Source organism: Sardina pilchardus, chromosome 6, assembly GCF_963854185.1.
Source record: "Sardina pilchardus chromosome 6, fSarPil1.1, whole genome shotgun sequence".
NCBI lineage: Eukaryota > Metazoa > Chordata > Actinopteri > Clupeiformes > Clupeidae > Sardina > Sardina pilchardus.
This window is the reverse complement of record NC_084999.1, coordinates 6,025,954-6,045,598: the sequence shown is the minus strand read 5'-3', so window position 1 is coordinate 6,045,598 and position 19,645 is coordinate 6,025,954. Positions and strand designations below refer to the sequence as shown.

General features: G+C 45.9%; 1 protein-coding gene across 1 annotated transcript in view; it reads left to right on the top strand.

Annotated features, from left to right (window-relative positions):
• The first annotated feature begins 615 nt into the window (after nucleotides 1-615).
• Nucleotides 616-19,645, top strand: part of cdkal1 (CDK5 regulatory subunit associated protein 1-like 1) — a 257,811-nt gene continuing 238,781 nt past the window's right edge. Inside the window, exons 1-3 of the mRNA XM_062537922.1 lie at nucleotides 616-689; nucleotides 1,323-1,486; nucleotides 6,567-6,679. Of these exons, the coding sequence (XP_062393906.1) occupies nucleotides 681-689; nucleotides 1,323-1,486; nucleotides 6,567-6,679 (286 nt within the window). The 5' untranslated portion in view covers nucleotides 616-680. The remainder of the gene's footprint in view (nucleotides 690-1,322; nucleotides 1,487-6,566; nucleotides 6,680-19,645) is intronic.

Sequence of the window (19,645 nt, the reverse complement as noted above, 5' to 3'; positions counted from 1 at the left end):
TTGAGTGAAATTGACTACAGGTTTTGAAAATTTGTCTCCATTTTTCAAGTGGTGCTTAGGTGACTGTCATATCTCCCCTCCATAGCATTGCATTATATTTCATATTACATCCCCCATTTTTCATTGACTGGATAAACCCAGCCCGATCTCTCTGCGATTAGATTTCACCCTGCAGCTCAGGCTGAAAACCTGCACATTTATCTCTCCTGCTTCCTTTCTACGTTTGCTGGAACCAATCACAAACTGGCTTTTACACCAGGCGCACCCGGATCATTGGTCTGATTGGTTGAAGGACTATCCAAGCGTGTAGTCATTGGTCCCTTTCCTTCTGCCTTCAACCATGCTCAAAATCATTGGAATACATTAGATTATTTGGCAATCCGGACGATCATTTTGGTCCCAGAACAGGTTGCAGTAGGCGACATTCAGAAAATGTGAAATTCAATATGGTCCACTACTTTTTAGACAGGTTGCTTATTTTCCCTCGTAAAACACTGACGTTTTAAAGCTTCGCTTTCACAATGATAATATTTGATATCATATTATTGATATTATATTGATAATATGATCTAGTACAAGAGAAGAGCACAACGATGTATGTCAGAACGAAACGCCTTCAGTATTACGTTTGTCCCATTTGGTGTGCTGTAGTTCACACGAGGTCATAGGTTGTTTTCAGTATGGCGGCGGTGAGTTAGCCCAAATGTGTTAGCTCAAGAAAGTTTGGATCTTTAAATCAGGAATATCAACCGTTTGACGTTAAACCAGGCAGTTTTGGAGAACAGAAGTTCACTTGTAATACCAGTAAGAGTTATAACGCTGGCTTTTCATCGCCATGTCCATATAGATAACAACACGTGGGCCACTTCTGGCGTCTATGCTAATCCACAACACCTGAAGTTGTCAAACTTCAAGCCATGCTGTAACGTTTGTGTATTAATGTATGATTTTAAAGTAAGAGTAAACAGGCATGCTGCTGTTCTATATCATCTACTAATAGTTGTTTGTGTGCTGTACGGGTTTTTACGTTAACTAATGCCACCATCCACTAGATGTTGGCGGTTGTTTAATTTAGGAGAAACATACTTCGTTTTCAGACAACACTAATTAGATACCGGTCATAACATTACTGTAGGCTTTTTCAGCTGAGGTACAGTGCTTGATTAAGTAAGTAAGTAAGTAAGTAAGTATTACATGTGCACGACTCTGACGACGAAGATAGACTAGAATGTCATGTCATGACAGACCCCCCCATCATATTCTGGTTTGCTGGGTAGGATATAGGTTGACTCTGGTCTGCGGTTTTGATGCTGTTTCTGTAGACCATGCCATCGGCTTGTGACCCAACCATCGATGACATCGAGGACATGGTGTCCGCACATGATCCGACACCAAACGAGCGTCAGTTCGCCAGGAAAAGCATCGTCCCACGCTCCCGGAGACGCAAGTTGGATCAGCAGACAACCGAGGAATTACAGACAGACAGGTAAGCAAGTGACAGGTGATCAACCTTATCCTGTTATTCCACCTACACTTGGGGAATTGAGATGCATGAGTTTAAAAGACATGACAATGCTTTGGACCAAACACTTCTTCCACTATCTGACACTGACTGATTACTTTTTTTAATCCGTGTCAGTGGTTGTTCTAGTGTAGTTTAAATGTACATGTTCAGCATTTGCAGCTTCAGCCTACAATATTATTAGACAGGTGACTAACTTTGGATACTTGAGATGATGATTGTTTCCAGTGTTGATCCTCCTTCCCCACCTCCTTAGTACATGTTAGGTGTATTGGGTTGTATGAAGCGTTAGGAGAGAGCAGATACTACTGGAACAGTTGGGCTGTTAACAGCTTCTTGAAGTTAGATGGGGACGCCCCTGTTCTGGTAGCACTTGGTAGATAGTTCCACCATCAGGGAGCTATAAATGTGTGTGTAGGGGTCACAGTACCAGAAGACGTTCCTTGTAGAAATCTAAAAGGCTGAGAGGTAAAGTAAGCCTTCATGAGCACATTTAAGTAGGTGAGAGCAGACCCAGCTATCACTTTGTAAGCAAGCATTAGTGACTTTTTGCATGATTGAAAACCAGACACTGCTGTTTGGTGGTTTCATCGCACAAGTCGGAAGGCCCATGAGGAGGCCACTGTAGGCCTACTAGTCGAGGTGAGAGACTAGCTTGGTCTGTGCCAAGGGTGCTGTGTGAGGCTAAGTACATTTTTCTAATATTGAATAGTGGTGGGGGAAAAAATCGATTCTGTTCAGTATCGTGATATTTTGTGCATGCAATTATATCGATAATAGTAGCTCAAAGTATCGCAATACTTAATTACAGAATTTAATGATCTATTTTACCTTTATTTGAGTCCCCAAGGGGAATTTCAAGATATTACACTCACAAGGTGGCGCTTGTTGTGGCGTTTTATTGTGCATTCAACGGCAATTTCAAATAAAAATGGCTTCACAATCACAACCTGTTATAGACGACCCTCCATCACTTTGAAAGTGTGGGTGTATTTCGGTTTTCAACAAAAAGCAAATAGTAAGGACCTTGATATGCACCACGCCATGACAAAGTGAGTTGAACAGTGTTATTTTCCTTATTTTGTAATGCCTTTGAATAATATGAGAGACATGAATAGCAATATATCGCAGAATCGAATCGCAATACTTGTTGTATCGCAATATGTTTAGAATCGCAATAATATCGAATGTTGGCCCAAATATCGCAATAGTATCGAATTGTCATTCTTTTGCCAATTCCCACCCCTAATATTGAATAGTGTAAAGCGACATGACCGGGTGACCGATGCAACATGGTCAGCCATGGTTAGACGGTCATCAATCACAACTTTGGTAGGAGCAAGAGCGGAGTCATTTTTGATGTCAGTTTAGATGTGGTGATGAATGGTTTGTTCAGTCAGTTTGTAGAGAGGTTTAGATAGATAGATATTTTATTGAGGGGAAATTCAAGGTCCCAGCAGCTTAAGATATCACACACATACACTGCAATTTAAACAGGATGATAAAAAGCAAATCAACAAATCAACTTAACTAAAAGAGAAGTAAAATACTAAATACTAAAGATAAAGATGTGCATGAATGTACTAAGGATTGGTACTGTGATCCAATATGAGGTGTCAAGTTGGTAGTTTTTTAGTTGGAGGTAGTGTTCCTTCATCCAAGTTAATATTGTCAGAGAAACAATCCGACATCCGCTCTGTAGTGTCATCAGATATAGCATATATACTGTAGATATAGATATAGATATAGCAGATATAGTTTGATATCATCTGCACAGCAGTGGATAATAGGGCACAGAGAGTTGGTGTAGATGGCAAAGAAAAGGGTCCTCAGCACAGAGCCTTTGGGCACCACCCCTGTGGCAAGGCAGTGTATTAAGTACTTTTTTGATCTCGTGAGGGAAGTTCGGTTTCTGCATTTATCCCGATTTGTGAATTAGTGAACACACACAGCATGCAGTGAATACACACAGTGAGGTGAAGCACACACTAACCCAGAGCAGTGAGCTGCCTGCCCAACAGCGGAGCAGTGAGGGGTTAGGTGCCTTGCTCAAGGGCACTTCAGCCGTGGACTGGTCTGGGATCAACTGGGCAATCCTCCAATTACAAGCTCGAAGCCCTAACCAGTAGGCCACCGCTGCCCAAGTGAGATGAAAGGAGCCCTAACACAGAGCCTTTGGGCACCGCTGTGGCGAGGCAGTGAGATGTAGATGTTTGTCTTAAGTAGCCATGACACGTTAGTTGATTGCCCAGTGAGATAGGATTCACACTGCAAGTGCCTGTAACTTTGCCTGTAATACCCATGTTTTGGATTACGGATAGTAGGAAGTCTGCTGATAAGTTGAGTAAGAGGAGAACAGAGGACCAAGCTGCTGCTCTCTGATTTTAAGACTTCAAGACTGCTACAGACAACAGAGCAGTTTCAGTGGAGTGGCCACTTTTAAAGTCGTACTTCCATCGCAACCTCTGTAGTGTGATCCATGGTTCTTGGATTTGGTGTGTCTAGAAAGTGTAGCAATGGTGCATTTTGTCCATGTTTAGGGTGGAAAATGAAAAAGAAAGATTCGCATAAGACAAGTCAAATTGGTGTTTTTAAAAAGAAGAGGTAATGCAGATTAACAAAAAAAATATTTAAAAAATCTTTGTATATTCCAACACGGTGTTAGGGTGCTCTGAATATGAGATCCAAAATTATTTTTCAAACTTGTGAGGTCTGCTGTTCAGTCCCTGATGGATTTTCTTTTCTCTTCATTGCTTTTTCGGAGAGTGTTTCTACTGATCTCAATAAGAGAAAAAAAATCAAGAGCCTATGTTGAGTAAAAATATGTCTTCTGTAAGCCTAAACAGAGCCCAGCCAAGAACTCCAATAAAATTTTTATTAACTTTGAGGGACTGCTATGACCATGCAGGATCATCCAGACTACTCGTGGTGATTTTACTGCATACTATTCCTATTTATGCACCAGCCTGCAAAATTTGAGCCTCCTACGGATTCTAGTTCTTGAGCAATGAGCTTGTGAACTTTGACAAAAAAAAGAGGTAGAACAAATTTGACACCCCCCTCCCCCTGTAAAACTGGCTGTTACTTGAAAAGCATTGATCTTAGCACAAAAACATTTTACAGAGTGTCTCCTGGGTAACATAGGCACACATGGTATTTTTTTCAGATTTTTTTGAGACGCAAGTGCGTGGGCTCTGGTTGATTTGGCGTGGAATGACCTTAGTGTTATAATCTTCATATACTCTCAAAATTAGCACAGTGCTTAAGGTGTAGTGGCTAAAGAAGGTGGCTTATCGTTTAAACGTTGTAGTTTCGATTCTCTTATCTAGTAAGATTGTCCGACAACTTTATTTATAAGCAATTGTTTTTGACTGATGTCATGTTCCTAATGGTTGCTAGATGTTATATTATTAACTGTATGTATAAATATTTGGGGTCAAAAGCTATTGTTGTGTCTCATAGGCCTACTCTCACTCAAAAGGAGAAAGGAGAGAGAGGATACGAACTCACGAGACAGACATTAAAAGTTTTGATATCCTGAAATTCGTCTAGGCTATACATTTGTTTAGCATGATTATTTTACACAAATAATGACACATATTGGTTGGCTTAAGTAAACTGTTTTATATGCAATAGGTTTAGATTAGGTTTGCTGATGACAATGACTGCATTAATCACTTTAAACTTGTGCAGTGCCCGTCCGTACAAACAATGTTTTCCAAGAAACCTGTTGCCCAATGACCTTGATGCAGGTAGATCGTGTTAGATTGGTGATTATGTAGAATGAGGCCCGTGCAGTTAGTAGAGCTTTTTACTGTCTTTGCAAAGTAAAAGAAAAGTGAAGGGGGAAGGTGTATGAGTTGCAGCTAATGGCAATATTAGACACATTACATACCCGTGCGTTTTTGCTGTTGTTGGGAAATGATTGCCTAAAGCTAACCGCATGCCCATGGCTATGCCAGTGCTATGAACTCGGAAGTGATGTTTGAATGAATGTTACTGCCCTTTCCATAGCTTTGGAAAGGAGTGGGAGTAGCAAGACCAGGATATAGTTCTCCACTTAAGAGAGATATTTTATATTATATATTTAACAGTACATGTTGTATTATATTATGATATGTTATATGATTACAGTTATTATATCTGATATTAATAGCAATCTTAGGCTAATGAAAGGTGACGCAGGTATTCAACAAGGCTTTGGCGCCATCTTGTGTCAGAAATCAATGTACCTATTTTCCCCAGACAGTAACCCCCTCAAGGGCATTTTTGACACAAGACCTAACCTACATGTTTTTCCAATTATAAATCTTGTCTTATACATACATATAGATAGATTGATAGATAGATAGATATACTTTAATCATTCCAAAGGGAAATTCTGTTGTTTCAGCAGCCTTACAAACACATAAACAATCAACAATCACATATAAGACACAACAGACATGGTTTCACCACAACACATAGCCAGAAGTAGTTGTCAAAGGCATAATGACCCTCCAAGTCTGATAAAAGAATGGCCTAGAGGAAACAGAAACAAGACCCTCCCCAACAAGGTAAAGTTAAAGTGCAATTGCATCCAGACTAAAAAAATAATGTCCTCAAAAGATTCCTTAAAAGATTAATCTTCTCTCTCTGCTCATGGGGAAGTCATTATAAAGTGCTATTGCAGTGGGTAGGAAAGTCCTTCTATATCTGTCCTTACTACAATTGAGTTGGCCAAATCTACCAAAGATCCTTAAGGCGGAGCAAGATACGTCGTGGGAGTTCATGTCTATGGGCGCAAAACGGGGATCACTTCCTTTGCATAAAGGAGTGTGTCATGTCCATAGACTTCAATGGAACAGCTCTGCATAAAGGGGGATTTCCCCCCCCCCCCCCCTCCCTCTTGCGATTCGGGTTCCAGGAAGTGGCTTCTCATGAAGTATCTTGCTCCGCCCTTAATGATCTTTGAATCTACCCTTCTAAATGTAAAAACAAACCTTTGACCTCGGCCTCATTTTCTATGCCAATCTGACCCTTGACCCCATTGTGCCCTCTGCAGCCTGATCCCCGGCACACAGAAGATCTGGATGCGGACATGGGGCTGCTCCCACAACAGCTCAGACGGGGAGTACATGGCCGGCCAGCTGGCGGCCAGCGGCTACAAGATGACAGGTGAGCGCTTCAACTTCTCACAGGTACACTCACCTGTCCTCACAGGTGTTCAGTGCAGCAGAGACGTCATCTGTTGAGGTGATTTTTATTTTCCAAAAGTAAAATCGCAAGACAGGTAAGTGTACAGTTGTCCACAGTTGGGGCCGTGTAGCACATACAAAGACTTTGAGGTGCAGTTGAAGTTTGACTTTAAAGATGAGTGCACTGGCTAACTGTCTCCAGATACGGTTGTAGTGAAGAGGCTGTTGAAAGACTGCGTATACCGGTAATTGATGCTTAAGCCTGCGAAACCCTTTCCACATATTCCTAACTGCCGGACTATACCGGTTGTGCAACTTAAGAGGGGTACACACATAAAGATAATTGGGCTGATTTTGCCCCGATTTCTTTTAAATAGTTAAAATATTTTCAGAAGACTGGTCTAATTATTTTTTAACGCGCTCTCTAGCATACAGTGTAGCGGGTTCCATTGGTTATGGTGGAAGCTATTTGCTGCAGCATACAGTACACTCCCAGAGATTCTTTTTCCGCTGGTTTGTGTAATGTGGACAGATGTGTGTGTATGTCGAACTGCCTATTCTATGGAGGAGCACTCAAGTAAGAATTCTGAAGGTGCTGTGGCACGAATGCAGGCTCGATTTCAACTATCATTTTCCAATTCTACTCTTGTCTATTCTAATTTCCTGTCGATTTCTACTGTCCTAACACGATTCAGAGCGGTTGTGGGTACCTATCTGATTGCATTATGTGTGTGTTTTCACCCAAAGCTCGGAGAGATCTTTGGGTGTTTCCTCTGCCGGTCTTCCCAAAACTCTCTCTCCTATGGACTCATAGCTGGTCACTCAGATGCCCTAGCTACACTGAAATAAACTGTTGGGCATTTGGCTGATGAAGGGCCTGTGCGAGGTGTTCCTCAGGGTTCACACTCATAGGGTGCCTCTCATTTGGTCTTTTATACACCCTCCCTTCCTTCCTCGATCCTCGTCCTCACTGATCTATATAAAGAATGATGGGGCGGCAACAATGGGATAGTCTATCCAGTGTTATAGATCAGTGGGAATGAGCCTCTAGGATCGAGGGGAGAGTTTGAGAGCCACTCATAGCACAAAACCAGTCGCTTGTCGCAACAGGCGTTTCCGAGAAAAATGACTATTTATGCTACTTGTGCTAAAATCGTGGATTTTTTTTGTGTGTGTTTTGAAACAGTGGGAGGTCTACACTGTACGGTCGTGAATACATTTCGCTGAAAAACGTAGGGATCACACTCATAGAGGCACATAAGAGTTGCCCTGACTGAGCTAGTGGTTTGTTCCATTTGTACTCGTAAGTCGTTTTCCCAGTTGTATTTCCCAGTTATGCGCAGGAAGTTGCCAACGGAATGTCTGAAGTTGTATTTCTACCAGTTCTGTCAGCTTGTTTGAACCTTGAGTGCGGCAAGTTTAATTTTACAAGATGGCTATGCCCATTAACTATAAATGAGAGGTGTAGATATGCTCACTTTAATAGCAACTTTGTCTATTTGTGTCTCTTTAAATCGGCTGTAGAAACAATAGTGTCCAACCTCCATCTGTCATTATGTTGCTATGAAAGTTGTTTGTGTAAACACTGTGTAATGCCTAGTTACAAACTGCCATTGCTATATTTGGTAACAACAGACAATATATCTGGTAACAACAGACAACTGCCAACACATGTTATCATCATGTTCTTACGACTTATTAGCAACTGGAATGCATTCAGCTGGATTTTACTCTGATGTGGCGTCTTTCCCAGTCACCAGTTGCCACTTACGAGACATGAAAAGCAGCATCAGATGTGTCTCTGGCCTGTCCCCTGGTCTGTTGCAGTCATGGTTAGACTTATGTAGGTTATAGACAGAGATATATGGACTCGGAAACGGATTTGAACGTTTTAAACCCTTTTGTTGAACCATGGCACAGATCTGAAAAGTTACCATCTGCTTTCGACTCATCAGCAAGGGAGAGATCAGACCTTCTGTGTCAGAAAAGAAAAGTGTGTGTGTGTGTGTGTGTGTGTGTGTGTGAGAGTGCGTGCACGCACGGACACCAAGGTGAGAATGTGTGTGTGAGAGGGAGATGGGTTGAGGCAAGCGGAAGATCCTGTGGTCCTGAATCCCCTCTGGAACTCTGGCTCATCTCAACTGTCTGGGAGCTATGCAAATCACATGCAAAGCAGTTGGTGTGTGTGTGTGTGGTTTGTGTGTGTATGTGTAGGGGAATGCATGGGAGATGAACTGTCACACACAAATGGTGGATGTGTAACAGCATGAATGTACCAGAAAATGTGTTGAAAAAGACAAATAACAAAAGTGTTGTTTGAAAGAGATGTGCAAAGGGCTTGGCAGGGTGTGTGAATAATGTGAATATAGATGCTAATGGGTGTGTGATGATTAGTGTGAGGAAGATGATGATGATGATGATGGGTACCTGTGGCGATTAGAGGTGCACAGTGACTTTGTTATCTGTATCTCTATTCGTAAAGGAGGAGAGGAGAGGAGAAGAGGAGGAGGAGGAGGTGTCTCTTCAGAAAGGAGGTGGAGAGGAGAAGGAGGAGGTTTCTCTTTGGAAAGGAGGAGGTGGAGAGGAGAGAAGAGGAGAAGGAGGAGGTTTCTCTTTGGAAAGGAGGAGGTGGAGAGGAGAAGAGGAAAAGGAGGAGGAGGTTTCTCTATTTGGAAAGGAGGAGGAGAAGAGGAGGAGAGAAGAAAAATGAGGAAGGGGGAGGAGAAATGAAGGAGGAGGAGGAGACGGGACAGGAGGAGAGAATGAGGAGGAGGTTGAAAGTATAAGGAGGAAGTGGAGAGGTGAGTAGGCGAGGAGGTAGAGAAGGAGAAAGAGGAGAAGAGAGGATAGGAGAGGAGGTGGAGAAGAGAAGGAGGGGAGAGGAGGTGGAGAAGGAGGAGAAAGAGGAGAAAGAGAATGAGGATAAGGATAAGAAAGAGGAGAGGAGGTGGAGAAGAAGAGAATGAGAGGAGAGGAGGTGGTGGAGAGAGGTGGTGCGGAGGTGGTAGGGAGGTGGAGAGAGGTGGTACAGCAGCAGGAAGCAGCCTCATAAAACTGTCTAATTGCCCCTCATTCACACCGCTGTAATTTCCCCTCTAGCAAGCAGAGGCAGGCACAGGTGTCAACCAGGACTCAACTCTCACTCTTTAATCCCGTCCTCCTCTTGCACCCTCATCGCTTTCTCCTTCTCTCTCTCTTCATTCATCCATGTTTTCCACCCATTCCTGTCTTTTCTTCCCATTGAAGTGTTTCTTTCTGTCTGTCTGTCTGTCTGTCTGTCTGCCTGTCTGTCTCCCTGTCTCCCTGTCTGTGTGTCTCTCTCTCTCTGTCTGTCTCTCTCTCTCTCTCTCTCTCTCTCTCTCTCTCTCTCTCTCTGTGTGTTTACTGTTGCAGGGGAAGTGTATGGTGTGTGTAGCCTAATTGCTGCAGCTCTGTTGTTTGCTGGGTGTGTGTGTGTGTGTCTGGATGCGGTTGGAAAGACTCGGGTGGTAATTGTAGGCAGGGACAGGAAACGGGGCCTGTGGTTTTCTTACGTAAGTGCCCCTCTTACTCCCCACGCTGAACCACCTCAAAGAGGAGCAGTCCCACCAGCACCAGCACCAGCCCTCCTCTACCCCCTCATCAGCTGCCGTTACTCTCACACACACACACACACACACACACACACACACACACACACACACACACACGCATCCACTCATCCACTCATATACGTACCAATGCACTTAGACTCACATACCCTGACATCACCTGTCCACCCTGACATCACCTGCTGTACCCCCTCACATACACACACACACACACACACGCGCGCGCGCACATCTACTCATATACGTGCCAATGCACTTAGACTGGCATACCCTGACATGACCTGCTGTACGCCCTCACACACACACACACACACACATGTGCATCCATATACGTGCCAATGCACTTAGACTGGCATACCCTGACATGGCCTGCTGTACCCCCTCACACATGTACATACACACAAGGACAATCTGGAGTGTTGCAGACATCCAGAGTGAGACAGCTGACCACTTGACAGGTCAGTTTGTGCGGCTCACTTAGACGGGTTCAGATTTCTGCTGTGAGCTCTTGAGAAGTGAGTCAAGTCAAGTCAAGTTTATTTATATAACGCATTTCATTTCATTTCACAGAGGTCATTCAGTTTGCGTTACATAATCACAAGCAAACAGGAATCGTTAATAAAAGCACAGAAGGGCAATAGTCAAAGAGTGTTTATTAAACAGTAATAATTAAAGGGATAGTTCGGGTTTTAAGACACAAAGTTATATGGGTTCCCTGTCAGCAACGTTGTGCATCAGCACTGACTTACCCCCCGACAGCGTCCTGTGAGCCGAGATCCAGCCGGTTTTTGATCGTTTTTGATGCTGAAGAAAGTAGTCCGGCAAGTTTCTGGGGTCACGAAAGTAAAGTGTTTTTCTTCTCAAAACCATATGCGTTCAACAGAGTGATATATTTGCACCACAAAAACGTTGTCCAGCTGTCAGTAGCGCGCAGTGATAGGAATCGCGAAAAATAAGTAAGTGATAACGAGGTTTGAATTTTTCCTGGACAACGTTTTTGTGGTGCAAATATATCACTCTTTTGAACGCATATGGTTTTGAGAAGAAAAACACTTGACTTTCGTGACCCCAGAAACTTGCCGGACTACTTTCTTCAGCATCAAAAACCGGCTGGATCTCGGCTCACAGGACGCTGTTGCGGGGTAAGTCAGTGCTGATGCACAACGTTGCTGACAGGGAACCCATATAACTTCGTGTCTTAAAACCCGAACTATCCCTTTAAAAGGCATAAAAACAACATAGAATGATTGCTGCTCTTGCTGCTCTTGTGAGTGATCACATCTGTTGTTGTAAGGTGTCCTTGGGTGCCATAAAAGGCGCCCCAAATAAAATGTTTTGTTGTTATTATTATTATTATTATTATTATTATTTATTACTCTGTGATGGTGATACTAGCCAAACACCCAGTGAACAGCTGCGTGAGAAACTCTGAGCTCGTTGAATGAGCAGTCTGATGCGAGTGCTGTGAATGAGACTGAAGTGTGTCAGTCAGTGAGTGAGAGAGACGACGACGCGAGCCCAGTCATCCAACCCATAATAACCTCATGTCTTCTCGCTGAGGATGAGTGACCTTTAATGTGCCGTCTCTATGGGGACAGAGACGAGGAGGAGGAGGATGGGTGTCGCGTGTCCAAAGTGTCCATATCTTAATGACCTGTCTTGTGATGAGGCCAGGGAGGCCTGGGAGCTTGTGTGAGGAGGCGCTCTGAGCAGGAGCAGTGTTTCTGTCTGTCTGGTTGGTTACGCAAGCGCTAGCACCTCCCTAGTGACACGTGGCTTTACGTGTTCACCGGGCAAAAAGAGCACACACACACACACACACACACACACACACACACACACACACACACACACACTCATCCTGTCAAGCCCAGGGTCATGGCAGTGATATTTAAAAATGTAAACCTTATGCGTCATCATCATTAGCATTTTCACAGATGGCCCAGATGTCGTTGTTTTAAATCTCATGCACCATGAGAGTTCTATGTAGTCTGGATATCACCATACACTAAGCTCAATCTTTTAAGATTGAACATTATGATCAATGGGCAACGTTCAAATGAGTCTGTACGCTTGGATAGTCCTTCAACCAATCAGACCAACGATCCGGTGCATCTTTTGGATAAGCTACTGTAGGTTCTGATTGGACCCAAAGGTTCTGGCAGGGAACAGAGGAGATAGATGTGCAGGTTTCCAGCCTCACCTGCCGAGCAAAATCCAAAGGCGGCAGAAATTCAGGCAGGGTTCACCCAGCCTAGGTTATTTGCCATGTATGAAGGGAATGCCTGAGGTCCAAGTTATGTCTGTGTGTCTGCTCACTAAAACCACTGACTGTATGAAAACACTAAAACATGATGAAGCATGTCAGAAATTGAGCATGGTTTCTGTTTACTGATAACAGATGCAAAGCAAGATGTTTGCATTCTTTTGGATGCAACCGAAACCAGTGGTTTGGCTACTGTTGAGTCCATTAACAAAGGCTGCACTCTTTCTTTTGGAGTGCGCTATTCTTTCCATTTTCTCTCCCTTTCCCCTCCTCTTTTTATATTTTCATCTTACTGTTGTTGTGTTCCTCTTGTGTTTTTTCTAGATCTCTTACCTCCCACCCTGTGCCCCCCCCCCCCATGAGGGAGTTGTTTATGTTCCCCCTGTTGTGCTGGTATGACTGTGGGGGTTGGATGGCGTGCAGTGCAGTGTCTTATCGAAAAATCTCCCCCCATTAGATTTAACCCTTACCATGGCTACACGCTAAATGTCTGCTGGCTGGGTCTAACTTTGGACACCGCACGTCTGGACCCCATTGCCCAGACACACACACACACACACACACACACTCTCACACTCTCCTACATCCACCCCACACACTGACTGCATGATGGTTATAGGTCAGCGTAGCGAATGGCGGGTTACCAGGGTAACCAGGTGTGACATTGCAGCCGGTCAGGAGGTTTCTCTGCCTGCTGGACCTAATCAGCCCCTGAAATGAGACCTGGAGGGGGGTCAGTGTGTGTGTGTGTGTGTGTGTGTGTGTGTGTGTGTGTGTGTGTGTGTGTGTGTGTGTGTGTGTGTGTGTTTTGTGTGTGTGTGTGTGAAGAAAAAGTATGACTGATGGAAGGGTTGTTGGCTGGACATCATGTTGACCTTTGAAATGGACACAAAGACTGGCAACTTGGTCGGTCAGCGTCTGTGTCTAACATTTTTCATATGCTTATGTACCTGCCTTAAATAATAATAATATTAATAATAATAATAATAATAAGCATCATTTTGGACATCTGTTACTGTAGAGGCCTATTAGTGCAGTTTGCAGTAGGCAGGTCAGGAGTGTGTTCACTAGGAACCCTCTCAAGTGGGAATGCTGATGATGAGCTAGACCCGAAACGTTTGTTTCCCATTTTTTTTCTGCCTTTGGCTCATTATATATTTCGGTTTATGATTTCAATACAAGCTCTTATAATTCAGCTTTTGTGTGCGACTTCTTTTCTTTCTCTGGACTCGCTAGGAGCCCTGCAACCCTCATCCTCTGGGCCTCTCTGCTGCTGCTGCAGTCCTCACTGTGCACAGCAGGGGGCGGTGTTGACCTACGAAACGCCCTCCCCGCACGCCGCTCCTGGGTTTCCCGCTGCGCTGTGAGCAGTGAACGATCTCACAAACCAATTTACGGCTGCGGCGGAAAGCATGATGTCAGACTTGATTTGTGAAAGCACTTGTTAAACAGCATGTAACTTTTGTAGGGATATTGACAGACCCTACATCCAGCTGGGGCTCTGTACGCATAATGCCCAGGCATGGCCTCTAGAGAGAGAGAGGGAGAGAGATAGAGAGAGAAAGAGATAGAGAGAGAGAGAGAGACTCCGAGAAAGAGAGAGATAATTTAAAACATGGAGCCTTTGGAAAGACCGAGCAAAGCAGAAATAAATATGTTGTAAAAGTTAATGTGTATGCTTGTGTGACACCAATCCTGAAGTGGTTCAGGAGAGAATTTCTGAAGCAGGAGAGAACTCGTTGCCCTTTGTGTGTTGTGTGTTGAGCCCAGAGAATGATGTCATCTTGTTATGAGTTGAGGCAAGGTGTTGGCTGCAGTACTGCTGTCTGCCTATAGATGGCACTGTTTATCCACCATACCCACACCTTAGTGTATGTCAACAGATATCTCACAACCTGCGTGCCAGCGAGGAACTTCGTGGAAAGTCAACGGTGTTTTTGTAACCGGCGAAAGGGAGGGCTGATTTTCATGCCAGGGATTCTGTTGGCCGTAAACACCAACTGCCGCAGCCTTTATGTTTGTTGTGCCTCGGCAGTTTCAGGAAGCTGGCGACTGGTACATCAGGAACTGCTCTGGGGGAAGGATTCTCTGTGTGTGTGTGTGTGTGTATATGTATTGCAGAGAAAGAGATTGTTTTTTTTTGCTATTGACATTTTCTGCGCTAGTATTTGTTTAAGGATGCGCAATGTAGTAAAATGTTACACTATATGGGAATGACACGCACACACACACATACACACACACATGCACGCAGGCACGCACCCTTTAAGAGGGCACATCATTTGTATGTGTAGGTGTGATTGAAAGTGAGCGAGAACACACTGCTAATGTGGCTACGCATGTGTGTTCAGACCCGTAGTATTCTCTGCCATGTGTGAGAGAGCACACGTGCCAGTGTGTGTGTGTGTGTGTGTGTCTTTGTGTGAGAATGCACACCTTGCGTAGCGCGCAGCCCATTCACAAACTCCTCGTCTTTGCCACAGCGCGATTGGCCAACGGGCTGTGATGCAACGCTTCTCGGTCGCCGAGGACCGCCAATGAGCGCAGCAGATTCTGAAGCGCCTCCTCCTCGCCGGACCCACATCTATCGGCTCTCCCACTTTACACGCAGACACACACACACACACACACACACACACACACACACACACACACACACACACACACACACACACAGTATTCTGCATCAGCTCCTGTCAAGAGGGCGAAGAGTGGGGCACATGGCATGGCAGAGACGATCAGAAGCAGTGTCGATGAGCAAGAGAGGGTGTGTGTGTGTGTGTGTGTGTGTGTGTGTGTTTGCGAGCGAGCGAGTGAGTGAGAGGGAGAGAGAATCGGCAGACTGAATTTGGGATGGTGTGCAGCAGCAGCAGAAGGAGGAGGAGAAGGAGGAGGAGGAGAAGGAGGAGGAGAAGGAGGAGGTCTGTCGGCAGATTGTTGGGCTCCGGCAAAATTGTAGCCAGAGCTGCGATACGGAGGGGATTGAGTTTGCATGTGTGTGTTGGATGTCCGTGTGTGTGTGTGTGTGTGCGCGAGTTGCTTAAAGAAGGGCTAGCTTAGGGAGAGCTGACTGTCAGCATGTTGCCTGTTTTTTTTTTTGGAATCAAACTATGTTTTTTCTTTCACATTATGGATGATACACACATGGTGGTCTTTAGCGAGGTTATACGCAAGGAAGTGTGTGTGTGTGTGTGTGTGTGTGTGAATCCTATGTGCCCCCCGGGACCGTTACGGCTCAAGCATTCTAGAAGTCAGTGTGGGATATTCCGATCAGTAACTGTGTCTGTTGCTGTGGCCATTATCCAGTCAGAATTCCAGCTCTGGAATGGGGCCAGAATGCATGCAGAATTCCCTCTGGGAATGCTGCCGTAGGCCAAGCCCTTGAGGCCTGCCAGTAGTGGCCAAAGTCAGCACTCAGACTCAGCAGCCTCTAAAGTAGGGTTCAGACCAAAGATTCCCGACGAGACGAGCCGCGACGTTCTAAAACCTTACGACTGCGACTCAACATGTTTAATGCTCTGTGACGGCTTGCAACTGGGTGCAACGTCTAATTCACACCGCTGCAACTCGGTCTCGTCACGTCGGGAATCTTTGGTGGGAACTGGGCTTAAGAGTCCCAGGGTGGGCAGAGGAACATGTGTGGGAAAAGACCAGTCAGCCAAGTGTAAGGATGGTGATGTGGGAGTTGGGCTTTATCTCTTTATCTGACGAGCAAATATCTTCTCAAAAACAGGTATATGGTTTTTATTTTTTATTTATTTATTATTATTATTTTGTTTTAATGCAGCTATTTCAATAAGATTTAAATCTTGGAATTTATCTTTCTTTCTTTCTTTCTTTCTCGTTCTCTCGATGTAGTCATAAGGTCTTAACTGTCTCAACTGCGTGTGTGCGTGCTGCTGGTGAGGGCTGCTGGGGTGTGTGTGTGTGTGTGTGTGTGTGTGTGTGTGTGTGTGTGTGTGTGTGTGTGTGTGTGTCTGTGTGTGTGCGTGCGTGCTGCTGGTGAGGGGCTGCTGGGGTGTGTGTGCTGCTGGTGAGGGCTGCTGGTGTGTGTGTCTCGGGGGCCGGTGTTGTTGGGAGCGGCCAGGCAGCTGTGGTGTGGTTTTTATCTCTGCTGCAGATTGGCCCCTGTGGTCACCCCTGCCTGGGGCACACACACTTAAGCACAGTGTGTGTGTGTGTGTGTGTGTGTGTGTGTGTGTGTGTGTGTGCGGTCACCCCTGCCTGGGGCACACACAGTTAAGCACAGAAATGGCCCTTGTGTTGATAGATGCCGGAGCAGCAATTTCTGCATCCCTGTGTGTGTGTGTGTGTGTGTGCGTGTGTGTGTGTGCGCGTGCGTTCGTGTGGTGATACTGGCTTTGGGGGGCTGTTAATGTCAGATTGACCTGCTGAGGTTTGCTACGGATTGCAAGTGTGTGTTCACACGCACACACAGACACACACACACACCCCATGCTCATCCTGAGGCCCATAAAGCGAGGTCTTATCCAATCAGCCCTGTTGGAGTAGAGGGGCTGTTCTCTGGTCCATTACTGTGGGACCGATAGGCTGTGGAGCCCCCACGCAGTCTGCCCCCCCTGCTGCCCCCCCATACTGTGTCCGCCATCACCGCCATGCATGCCGAAGTTTCCCAACCTCTCTACTGTTGCTAGCGGCAACGCCCTTTGACCCTTGGGTAATATCTCCGGGGTCCTGGCAGGTGTAGGAGGACAGGAGGAGGTCTCCCACACACCCACATCAATTTATTTCCTGTGTGTGTGTCTGTGTGTGTGTGTCTGTGTGTGTGTGTGTGTGTGTGTGTGTCTGTCTGTCTGTCTGTCTGTGTGTGTCTGTGTGTGTGTGTGTGGTGCCTCTCACCATTTGTTGCATTATCTGCAGCCTTGTGGTTCATACTTGTCTCGCATGCCTATCTGCTGATTCTGAGTGACCGTCTGCTCTGCTGTGGTCAGAGGTGCGTTCAAATTCAGAGGCGAATTGCGGCGAACATACAGATGCATTTGTACGATTTACGTAAATATTTCATTTCGATGACGACTCTCCGTTCAACTCTCAACTCTCTCGCTGTAATCCGTTGTGCCACAACGCCCTTTTATTGGCAATGATGAACTATCCTTTGGACTCCTCCAGACCTGGGCCAGCACTGGGCTAGCCTTGGGCCAGACCTGGGCCAGCACTGAGCCAGATGTCATCCGCAGCAGGCGTCTGCTTGGCCCCCCAGTGAGATCGTATTTGGACTTGGAGCAGGCATCACCTTCTCCATGTTGAAGCCCTCCCTTCCCCTTCAAACTGGGAGCAAAGTCAGTTGAAAGTCAGCGCACAGGGTGTGTGTGTGTGTGTGTGTGTGTGTGTGTGTGTGTGTGCGCGCGCACACGCCAGGTGTGGCCGTCATCCTCATTGTGTGGAGGGCTGATGTCCTCGTGGGCAGGGGGGTTCTAATTCTTCCACATGGCCGCGTCGCACAGGGGCAGACACACTGGAGCGCAATTAGAGCAGTCTGACCACCGCAGCAACAGGTCAGCTCTCCCAGGGGGGGGCCGCAAACAACAAGAGAGAGGGAGGGAGGGAGGGAGGGAGGGAGGGAGAGAGAGAGATAGAGAGAGAGAGGGAGAGCAGGAGGGAGAGAGAGGGAGAGAGAGAGAGAATAAAAGATGGGGAGAGGGGTGAGTGGAAAAAAGAGAAACTCCAATAGAAAAAGCTTTTATGGGGGCTCTTTTTTGGAGGAAGGTCCATTTTGAACTCGGCGGCAGTTTTAGTGATTTTCTTGTTCTCCCTCATGTCATCAGCTGTAATGGAGGCCCTGGCTGCCCTCCTGCCGCGCTCGGCTGTGGAGGAGGGACCGGCCATGACAGGACTCCTGCTCCATTAATTCAGCCTGTCTGCGTGCCGTGTGTGTGTGTGTGTGTGTGTGGTTGTGCATTCTTGTGTATGTGGTTGTCTGGCATGTTTGTCTGTGTGTGAGTGTGAGCATTTCTGCGTGCATGTTATTGTGTGTGTGTGTGTGTGTGTGTGTGAGCATTTCTGCGAGCATGTTATTCTGTGTATACACGTGTGTGTGCGTGTGTGTGTGTGTGTGTGTGTGTGTGTGCGAGCTGATAAGCGCTCGTGTTGGTGTGTGAGCAGCCCTTTGAGCCGGCGCTGTCTCTGAGGAGGACGGTGTTTACGCTCCCCATATCCTGTCTGATGGAGCTGGCCCACGCAAATGAGAAGTCACTCACCTCGCCGCGCCGCTACAGCCGCCTGTAATTATTTTCAAAGACGGGCGTGTGTGTGTGTGTGTGTGTGTGTGTGTGTGTGTCTCAGCATGCTGTTTTTGGTTATGATTTGCTCGACCTTGTATGATTGGATGGTTATTATAGACAAGGCCCTGGGGAGCTTGACCACATCTTCTCGTCCCCTATCCTGTGTGTGTGTCCTCTGTGTGTGTGTGTCTCCTCAATCCTTTTTTCTTTCTCTTTCTTTCATATCCCCTCGTCTCTCTTCCTTCCTCTTCTCGCCCTCCTTCCTTCTCCTACTCTCACCAAACCCTCTCTACTTTCACCTCCTCTCCTCCAATCCTTTCACCTTCTCTCCTCCTCTTCTTTCACTTCCTCTCCTTTCTCCTCTCCTTTCACCTTCTCTCCTCTCCTCCTCTCCTCTTCTCCTCTTCTCCTCTCCTCCTCCTCTCCTCTCTTCTCACCTCCTCTCCTCACCTCTCCTCCTTTCCTCCTTTCCTCCTCTCCTCTCCTCTCACCTCTTCTCCTCCTCCTCGCCTTTCACCTCCTTTGCTTTCCTTTCACCTCCTCCTCTCCTCTCTCCTCCTCTCCTCCTCTCCTCCTCTCCTTTCACCTTTTCTCTTCTTAGAGTTTACTTTCTCTCGTCCTCCTCTCTCCTCTCGTCAGATCCTCTTTTTACACACCCACACACACACACACGCACAGAAATTTAACTGAGTAAATATTGTATCTTTGAAACGGTGGAAATCCATAGTTTTGTATTGATTGGGCATTAAGTGCCTTGCCATGTGTTCGATACGGATTGAGAATGTCTGGGCAAGTGTCCTTGGCCTGTGTGTGTGTGTGTGTGTGTGTGTATGTGTGTGTGTGTGTGC